This window comes from Phaethon lepturus, unplaced genomic scaffold (genome assembly GCF_000687285.1).
Source record: "Phaethon lepturus isolate BGI_N335 unplaced genomic scaffold, ASM68728v1 scaffold1214, whole genome shotgun sequence".
Taxonomy (NCBI): domain Eukaryota; kingdom Metazoa; phylum Chordata; class Aves; order Phaethontiformes; family Phaethontidae; genus Phaethon; species Phaethon lepturus.
In genome coordinates this window covers 49,780-60,383 of record NW_010536788.1, presented here as the reverse complement: position 1 = coordinate 60,383, position 10,604 = coordinate 49,780, and the positions used below count along the sequence as shown (strand labels likewise).

Genomic DNA, 10,604 nt, shown 5'->3' with positions numbered 1-10,604 from the left:
GTGATCCAAGGTGGCCAAAGAGGACATTCTGGAAAACATTACAGTAAAATCCTCAAACGACCAGGCACTTCTAACCCAGTCTTTTCCAAAGGCACCAAGAATTGACGGGGCACCATTTTCCCCCCAGATGAAAGGTGACTGCATCTGCTTTTCTACAATGCTTATAAATCACCGGATTGTTATTTTACAGCTTTTATACACTATATAGTAGCCTTATCTGCTGCACGGTTGGTTGCATGAATAAATAAGTAATCCCACTGTTCTTCACAGGTGACATCTCCATTCCACCACGTATTAAGTACCAATTTCTTCTGTTTCAAAATTATGTAAAATGCCGTAACCTTGCTCAAAGTGTAAACACATACAAACGCTTCTGACACAGGCTACATCCATCTGAAGAGATGCGGTTCATCTGACATGCATTCTAAATACAGTGTGTCCAGTTATGAAAGAAAATTATCATTACAAATGTTCACTGTTGAAATACGTTTGTATAGGTCTGCAAAACTTTTGCTTCCCTTAAATAGAGTTCACACAAGAATGGTTTTAAGTCACTAATGCTCAGCTAACACCCATTTATCCCAAACCCCACATTTTCCAAGTGAACAGTGCAGGACATATTATTCATTTCAGCATTTAACATATTACAAATTTACCAATTTATTATCTAAATACACCAAGTATATGCTTTCAAGCAAAGTTGTGGCAAAAATACAAAACATGGACATATTTGTATGGCTGTAATGCACTTGGTTAAAGCCTTCGTGTCTCTTCACACAGGTATAAGATCCATATGAAGTATTTTGCCTTATCAGACAACTATATATAAAATGCAGTTGTATCAAAACCTTGCTTCTGCTGGTCACCTGAAACTTCGGGAAGTCGCATGTAATTCAACCAGCTTTCAGACAGGGTTCTTTAGTGGTAAATATATTTTTGCAGCACTTAGAGGTTTAAATTTCAGTCTGAATAGCAGTGCTTAATTCCACAGCATGTTGTGAATGGTTGTTGTTTGTTTCTTTCAGCATTTCACCAACACCTAAATCTACATCTGTTGAAGATCCATTATTAATGCTTTCCTCAGCAATGTAACTCAGCTGTGGAACATCAGTGCTCAGGGCTGTTGGAACAGGTGCAGACATTGCACTTGGTTGTGGAGAGTTTTCCAAGCGATCATTTTCTACCTCTGGGAGAACACTGACTGTGGCAAAACGAGTATGATAGTCGCTGGAACCATGGCTACAGGAAGTTTTCATGCTTTCCATATCTGAGCAACTAAACTCAGAGAAATGACTCGAGTGAGAATCTGCTACAGATGGAATACTATCGCTAAGAGAGGGAGAGTCAAATTCACTAGAGTTTGTGCTTTGTTGTTCCAACAGCTGAGCATCCATGTCCTCTCTTGTCTCATTTATCTTCATGCTACTCTTCTTTCTCAGCTTACCTTTACATTTTTTCCCTGCTGTTGTTTCCTTGGACCACTTGGTGGCACTAGATTTACTTTCTGGCAAGGAGGCCGATGAGCAACCGGCATTACCTCGCCCTGCAGCACTGCCATCATCAACACTACTGCTTCCGCTGTTGTGTCTGAATTTGGCTGGCTTTGATTCAATATCCACTTGCACTTCCATACTGTTGCCTTCCCTAGAACAAGAAAGAATCCCTGAGTGTAAGTGGTCATCTAGGGCAAGCCAGCTAACATGGAAAGTAGCAAGGGTTTGTTTTGCTAGGATACATAGCAAAAGTAAGTTAGAGATGTAACTTGTTTTAGAAAAGTGTTTAACCAAATAAAGAGCCCAAATTAAAAAAAAAAACCAAAGTCTGAAAGATAAACACTTTACTGAGTGACAGCAATGGTGTTCCTCATTGGAAATAACCTTGGCAAATATAAGCAGTGACATGTAATTCAATTTGTAACAATATTTGCAGTTTCAAAAGGAAATCATAAAAGTAGAACAGATGAGGCATGCTTAGATTATCCCTTAAAAAGCAAAGCTTATTGATCTTTTCTTTTCACCACATTTCTCTTACCTGTCCAAAGGGATGTAGGAGTTTAGAATGGATCCTGCCATTGCTTTGGTACTGGCATTGTCACTAACTGTTCCCAAGCTAACCGTGCCAGATTCTCCACTCAGACTGTATCGTTCTTTCTGCACATCTGCTTGTACTTCCAGTCTTGGGGAGAAAGAAAAAGGGTTGCATATACTGCTTCTACAGTTAAAGCATGCAAGTTGAAAATTAGTGTCACCTTGAAGAGTTTCTCCACCATTCAGTATGCACATATTTACCCTACTGAAACAGGGTCTCTCTTCCCACTGTCAAAAATTACTATTTTCTGATTAAAAATCCAACACAAAAACACCCAGAAAGCAAAACCAGATTAATTTCCCAACAAAGCAAAACGTTGCATGTTAACCAGAGGTTCTGGATTCTTTCCTCCCTGAGATTTACAAGAACAACTTCCAGGCTTAGCTACAGTTCTTTTGCAGATAGTGCACTGTACTCTACAAATGGAAAAAACAATCAGAAGGGTACGTAAGTTCACGACATTATAGTTCCCATGTTTCTCCAGCTGCAAAATTATTACTAATCAAATAACAGGCAGAGAACTCTGCTTTATACTGTATTGTTATCAACTGCAACAGGAATAATAGAAACCTGAGCCATCTTAAGTTGGGCTGAGCAGATAAACCAGAAATTTAATTGTAACTTTTTTCCAAATGCCTTGTTTATGTTCTGATAGTGATTTGGAAGTGGTTTTTTGCTTTGCTTTCCTCTCTCAGCTCTTTAAAAAAAGAACATAGCTGTACCGCAGTCTGCAGTCACAACTTGAAACACCTGTCCCACCATAAGGCAACTCTGAATGCTATCCTGCCTTCCTGGATATAGCCTGGACTTCCGAATTACTCAAGAAAACAAGCAGTGTTAGTACCTGATTTAAAGAGCAAATTCCATCCTGAACCCTAAAGGTTAACAATCCTTTCCAGATGCCCCCTTTCTCTTCAGGGTGCAGGACAGCCAACAAACAGCCCCTATTCACAGAAGGCACTGAACACATGAGTGACAACAAGTTGCCACTTTGGCAAGGCCAGGTGCTCAGCTGCCTCACCTCCTGCCTAAGTCCATTTTGAATCCACGCTCCAGCCAGGCATTCTGAAGGCACAGCTTAGTACTTGTAGACTGCTGAGCAAGTCAGCAGTTCTGACTTTGGGGTCAGATGCACTGGAGAACATGACTGTGTTAGATATGAGGCACCTCCCTCTGACTCTTGGGTAGAGGCTGCTCTCCTGGGAAGCAGGAGAACAAGATCTCAGGTCCCATTCACCCTGAAAAAAATCCAAGCTCCTCTTTGAGGACTGTGGTCTGGCAGGATCTCTTGGAAATCAGCAAGTTTGTCAGAGATGACCTGTCTCTATCTCCTGGAGACAGTTCCTTTTAATAGGAACCAATTTAATAAAATAAAAATAAAAAAACTCTAGTAATACCACTTCCTTTGCTTACATGTAGAGCAAGATACAGTACAGTAGGAAGCATGTCTCTTACCTGTTAAAGCAGTTAACCATTGCACTTCCTGAGAGGCTCCCTGTTATACTAGCCCCAGCCAGGGCCATGGTACTAGCGGTTTCACTTAGGTTGTCTCGAATGGCTCCTATTCTATCCATGTGGCTACCGCTTGCACTCAAGCTGCCAGTCAGTCCTCCAACGCTTCCTTCACCTATACTAGGGTTATGACGTGCCTCTGCTACTGAAGTGGTATCTAGACAGAAATAAAGAAGTCTTCTCAGTTATAGAATTAGAACTTAAGTTTCTAGAATGTGACCATGGAAACCGTTCCTGAAATGATGCTGAGAAAACGGATTTATAAAACTCTGTGATAAAAAGAGAACTTTGTCAAAAAAAAAAAAAAAAAGAGACCTTTCTTGAAGTTGCTATATACACCTGACATCACATACTTAAGATACCAAAAAGTTAACCATGGATAGGACAGGTAACATGGAGTGAAGGAACACAGAGAGACCCTATCACAAAGGATATTGTCATGTAATTAAAAAACAAAGCATCAGATCAGCATTTAGGTCCCCCTATTCTAGGTAAAAAAGCCAGCCAGCTTCCACAAACCAGGATTCTGAAAAAGCAACATTAATTTTATCTTAAAACTTTTACCTATGGAAAAGCTTTGAGTCTGGCTGCGATTAAAATGGGCAAGAAAAGCTTTAATGCTTGTATTTACAACACAGCACAACATGAACATAGAGAAGCTACCCTCATCTGAGAGGTGGCCTTTCAGCAATGAGCAAAAGTAGTCCTACCTGCAAATAAGTACTCTAAGGCCATCAAATAAGTCACAAAGCCCATATTTACAGAAAATGAAACACTGAATTTTCTTACCTACAGCTGCATTTGTTCCACCAACATTTATATCATTTTCATCATCAAATTCTATCCTGACACCTTTTCCATTGCCTGCTGACACACCACAGCCTCCACTTCGACAGAGGGAAATTGGAACAACTCCATACACGTAAGCCAGCATAATAGGAACACCAATCCCTATGGAGGAAAGTACAGTCTTTCATTAAATGTGACATATTTTAGAGGCTTTCATAAAAGCAATTTCATTTTCCATGATTACTTAATATTTCACACGTGAAAGAAAGCAGGAGGGAGCAAAATTAAGAAATACTGGCAAATCACTAAGGTGAAATAACAGGAAAGGACTTCCAGCAGGTAAAATGTCCTCTATCAGCACTGATAGGCAAAGCAGTTTAATGCTTGATGAATTCATACTTCCAGTACGTCCATAACATCTTTTAAAAACAAAATGAAAGTACTTTAAAGGTTCATATAAGCTCCATGGGGGACTGTAATAATGTTCCATCTGAGAAGCAAAAACAGAGATATCTTTCAAATGTTATTAAACTAAAAATATTAGTACCTCTACTAATGTAAAATCAAGTGGCTTGATTTTCCATCCACTGAAGTCAGACAGGGCTTTGCTATCAATTTAATAAGACTCAGTATTATTATTACGGTGGGATTTTTCATATTTGTTGTATCACACTGATTAAATTTTAAAAAATTAATTATACAAGTTTTCCTTAAAAGTAAACAATTCTGCGGAGCAGGGTGGCAGGAGTTAAGGCAAACCAATGAAAAAAACCGTGGGCTAAAGCACATGCAGATACAGAGACATTCATCCCACCACTTCTAGTGGACTGTGAAAGTTCCTTCTTTGGCATATGAATTAAGCCATTCTATGGCTTTGCTGATGGAAGTACACAGAAGGTACAGAAAAACAGCAGACTGAAAAAATGGTAAGCTGGCACATTCTCAAAAAGGCAGGACAGAGGCAGACCCAATGCAAAGGCTCCTCAGTCTAAACCTGAAAGAAGGGTCCCAGTTACAGGAAGTTCCATTCACTAGACATTCCTCAGCATTCAAGGAGGAAATTCCATATTCTCAAGGTCATTATTTTGGAAGCCATATAATGCCCTGAGACTAGAGTCCATGTGTTAACGGCAACACAGCAAGAGCAAAAACTCCACAAAATGAAACCCAACTGCTTTCCCTAAAAAGCCAAGTTTTATCTGTGTTCAAGAGTAAGAAACAGCTTGAAGGAATGAGGTGAAGCACACCTATAAATACATCTACGAGACTTTGGTTTCCACTACCTGTTTGGCAGGGATCAGACACCACAATGAGAACAATGCAATGCAGACAGACACCAGAGACAGTTTTATGACTGGCGTATCCACACTTGCACAGTGGTCCACCATTGGTAACGAGCCGTTTAATGCCTTCATGGCCAACTTAAACCATTGCTTGCTAAAAGTGGCCCTGTCTTCCTGAGGCCACTCATTCCTCTCTGAGCATTACTTCTGGCACAAGGGGGAACACTGCATACACAACTGCGTGATGAATTGGATCAGAGGACTGATCCAGCTTGAAACTAAATGGTGGGTCTTAACACAAATCAGTTATCCATGCCAGCTTACTGTGCAACTGTAAAGATGCCTGTGCTGCCACAGAGAAGCAAGGCAGCACTTAAACACAAACCAGGGTTTGTTTACAGTGATCTTGAAATTACATGGTAAGACCACAAGTATTTTGTAATGTACAGCCAGATTTTCCTCAAATGCTATCCTCAACAATCCCTACGAGACAGAATGTGATAGAATTCAAACTGACTCCCAGAGCACAATAAATAGTTTGTCAACTACTATTGTGTTAAGCGTAAGAGACTATTTTTCTTCTGTGTTGAGAGAAGTTCAATATGAAGTTATTAAAATACAAATAGACTCTGTGGCAACAGGGTTTTTTTGTCAGTCACTTAAAAAAGCTTTAAATACTTTAGTTTTAAGAGCCAGATATGGCAATATGGAAACATTGATAAAAAATATTTTTAATTCTTCATTTTAATGCAGCATTTGCTGAAGTACTGTATTCTCCATTCTGCCCCCAAAAATATGTAACCTCAGGCTCCTCACTGTCTCGGTTCCTCCGCCTACAAAAAGAAACTATAAGACTTCTCAGCTGTTTTATTCACAAGTGCTTATAGAGTTCTGGTTGCAAGGTGCTACCAATACACAAAACAGTAAGATTTGCTTACCTACAGTTACTGCAGCTACAACTGGAGAAACAATTACAGATAAGGTTACACCGCCTGCTATAGCCAAGTTCCGCTTGTGCTTTGAAATGTCTTTGCCTTCGTATCGATTGTGAATCTTGAGAGAAGAAGAAAGTTTTTAGAGTATTATCATCATCAATAATACATTGCTGCAAGGATGGAAGAACTGACATAAAATAGTTTGGAATCTGTACCCTGTTCTCTTCCAGAGAGACCATATTCTATGTCACTATCTATTCCTTATCTCAAAGAAAAGAAAATGTATACATTTCTTAATTTTAGGCAACTTCTTTAAAGTTAGAAGTCCTCCCATCCAGCAACTAAGCATTTACTTTCAGCCTCAAGTTAGAAGAGCTAAAACATTAAACAGCCTTTTTTGTTTGTTTGTTTAATCATTACTCCAGCTTATGTGGTTGGGAAAAGTAGACAATTTTCAGGATCAAAGAACTACCATATCTGATCAGATTGACACTTCTTATTCCCAGCCATCTTTCCCCTGAACAATACGGAGGGAAACTTTCAGAGATTATTAGATCTATGGAAACAGAGGTTGACATAACAGAGCCATGAAAGTCTTGTAGTAAGGCAGCCTTCACCAAACATAGCCTGGGAACAGGGAGAGGAAGAACTCCGTTGCTCTAGCAGAACAACCCTCTCATGACAAGCTGTTGAGACAGGAAATATTTTAGCAAACCTGAGTCTTAGCTGTGCTACTATTTACTGGGGAATCTGCTAACCAAAAGCCTTACTGATGGTTCAATTCTGCAATAACTCTGAAATGTGACTGACTCAAACTTATCTGCTGCAAATCCCAAATGACCCTGAAAAGCCTTCAAATATCACTGTTTTACAGAGACTTCCTACTTTTTGTGTGTTTCATTTACTCTCTCTAGGAACATGACTTTTCAGGAATGTGCACTTCATCTGTCATCATTCTTGGTTAAGACGTAATTACAAAGGAACAATAGGTCGCTATTTTAATGGCTGTCATGAGGCTAAATTAATCCTCACTACATCTAAGGAGGGACACAAGAGTCCTATGAGGAGAATCACAGTATTTTTAGATCAGTTTGCTACTGCAAAAAGAATGACAAAAAATGAGCTGGAAGTTTTATTGAAAGTTGTGCTTTCTAAGTTGTAATTTCAGTTAGAGATTTGGTAGGGTAGTTCTTATTTTGAAATAAACAAAGTATTTGTATATGTTCGGGCAAGACAGGCAAGGAAAGGGCAGAGAAGACACTGCACTTTGTATAGCGAGAATGCATTTACTTGCTCTGAAGAGCAATACATAATTCTTACATAAGAAGAACACGGAGTGAGGGAGCACTTGAATGTAGAACATACCTATGGATTAAACAGGAAAATCTGAACATGAATGCTCTTGATATGTGTGTGTAAGAATTACAAACTTAGGAAAATCAGGTTTCATGGGGCTCTAAGCAATTCGCAGGATTACCCCAGGCACAGAATTTTACTGTTATGGGCAATTTTAACTATTGAAACAAAAAACATACAACAAAGATATTTATAAAGGCTACTGGATTCCTTAAACATAAAGTAACAAAAAGGAATGGAAGGGAGTTGTTACAGATGAGAAACTGATTGAAAACACAAAGATAGAAGGTTACATTCGTAGGAATGACTATGAAATAAGAGAATTCCAAATATTGAGTAAAGAATAAAGAGTATACAAACAAAAATACTGGGCCAGAAGAGGGACTTCCATAAACACAGAAAAATGGTAGGTTACAAGACTTGTATCTATAAAATGAGAGGACTAGGACTTCCTTAAGGAAATCCTTTCATAGTACAAGCACAAACTCTTCCAGTGCAGAAGACAGACAGAATGTTGTAAAAGAACAACAAAACTTCCTTTACTGAAGCAGCAGCAGCATTAAGAAAATAGAAAGTAGGTCAGATTACTGTGAATGGGTATAAAGGAACAGCATGAGGGTGTCAGGACAAAGTCAGAAAGGTTAAAATAGAGGAGATAAAAAGCAAGGGAAATCAAAGTCAACAAGAAATTACTCTACAAGTACGCTGCTAGTACGGCGAAGATAAAAATACATCTATTTGTTATTTAACAAAAAGGAAAGACAGCCAGTGGATGAAACTGGAGGCCTGTTCAATTATTTTTCCCCTTCAGTTGTCACTAAAGATCAACTGTGAGCCAGGTGACTGATGACAAAGTAGTAAGATTTGTAGGAAAACAGCAGGTTAGAGCATACTTACATGAGCTGATCTGAAAAATATCTCAGCAGGCCCAACTTCAGAGCCTCTAATAATAATTTTTGAAAATTATTATTCATAGATAGGGGAGGGGGTAAGGAAAACTGTAAAAAGTTACACTGCAATTATAGTGTTTAAAAAAGTGTAAACCAAGAAACTGAGAATTACAGAGCAATGAATTGAACTTCAATTTCCTGAAAACTGGGAACTTGTAGATACCAAAGCAAATGCAGGAAATAAAGGGGCCACACTGATTTTTTTTCAAGTAGAAATCACATCAATTTAATTTCCTTCCGTGACAAGATAACTAGCCTTGAGGATGGGGGGAAGCAGATGTCACACACTGACTTGAAGATAATGTTGCCATTTTCTTGTATGAAACTCAACAGGTTGTAATGGTCCGGACTGAAAAATGGACTACAGAAAACTACTATTAGCTTCATGTAAAACAGATAGAAAACATTTGAGTTGTCAACTTTTTTTTTACTCCCCAAATTGAAACTCTTCACCCTATAATCTTCCAAGAGAGATGCGCTGGATCCAAGAGCATTCAGTGTTTTCATTAACCTGAAGATGGAAGGACAAGAATGTTTGTGTTGAATTTCAGGCCCATGCAATCTGGCAAGGTTGCAAGAATGCCAGAACTCATACTAGTATTGAGTAATTGAAAAAATGGCCTTAAATGACTAAGATGCAGCACAATGGTAATGAGTTCAAGACTACCCCTAGGAAGAGACCAATCGGCTAAATTACCAGTACGGTGGGTAAGGGTATATGTTTTAAAGCAGACAAAATGCAAATAGCATGTTCTTGAGAAAGAGATAACTGGCAGTTATAGGCACAGGATCACCCTCTTATTTAGCTCAGCAGGAGTAATGCTTCAGCTTCACTGCTATATTCAAATTGGACAAAAACAAAGGTGGTACGAACAACTGGAAGGAAATCCAGAAGAGGAGAATTGGAGGTCTAAACCAGCGTGTTTTCTTCACAGTTTGTCAAGGAAAACTGGAAGTGCTAGGTTTGTTTAAAGATAAGAACAAAAGTGGACTTAAAAATCACCAAATATATAATGGGATATTGCAAAGCGAAAGGATTCTTTATGTGTGCTGAAGATAGGGCAAAAGAATTTAGTGTAGGAAAAGAATTTACATTAACGTTAGAAAAATCAATTTTACCAAGAAAATAAGGCTTGGAGAGCCTGTGGAATCTCCATCATCAGATGTTTCAAAGAGAAACGCAAACATGTGACAGGAGTCACAGAAAAATGACCATTATGCAGTGGGGTACAATGGAAATTCTCATGAGGCTGCCCTCACAGACTAACTTTCTCAGTCTTTTACCGTTAATATGTGAAAGGTACTCAGTGATGGGGAGCTATCCCAAAATCTAATAAGAAAAGCAGAACATGCAATAGTAATTTGAAACAGGTAACTGCTGCCTTCTTCCTCTTACCATTCATAAGGTTCTGATGACTGTATGGGACCAAGACAAAACAGAATAGGAAGGTCAAAGAAACAACTGTAGCAGAAGGTAAGGAGTACTTGCTGGAAAGATGAAAAAGCATCCAGGGATGCAGCTTTTCCCCTGTACTTTTTGTTTAGCAGTGACAGCTCATGTGAGAGAGAAGCTGCCCCCTGCTCCCCTAGCCCCCCGCAATAAATGTAGAATTATGTGTCTGTGCCAGTCACTGTGAGAATCCATGCTGATAAAAACAGAAAAACAAATCTTCTGATTACGCCATCCAGTA

At 39.0% G+C, this 10,604-nt stretch overlaps 1 protein-coding gene across 1 annotated transcript in view; it reads right to left on the bottom strand.

The window, feature by feature from the left end:
- Positions 1-609: 609 nt before the first annotated feature.
- RNF19A (ring finger protein 19A, RBR E3 ubiquitin protein ligase) overlaps positions 610-10,604 on the bottom strand; it is a 19,853-nt gene continuing 9,858 nt past the window's right edge. Inside the window, exons 5-9 of the mRNA XM_010286259.1 lie at positions 6,611-6,725; positions 4,390-4,551; positions 3,544-3,757; positions 2,032-2,175; positions 610-1,644 (exon numbers count right to left, since the gene is read on the bottom strand). Of these exons, the coding sequence (XP_010284561.1) occupies positions 954-1,644; positions 2,032-2,175; positions 3,544-3,757; positions 4,390-4,551; positions 6,611-6,725 (1,326 nt within the window). The 3' untranslated portion in view covers positions 610-953. The remainder of the gene's footprint in view (positions 1,645-2,031; positions 2,176-3,543; positions 3,758-4,389; positions 4,552-6,610; positions 6,726-10,604) is intronic.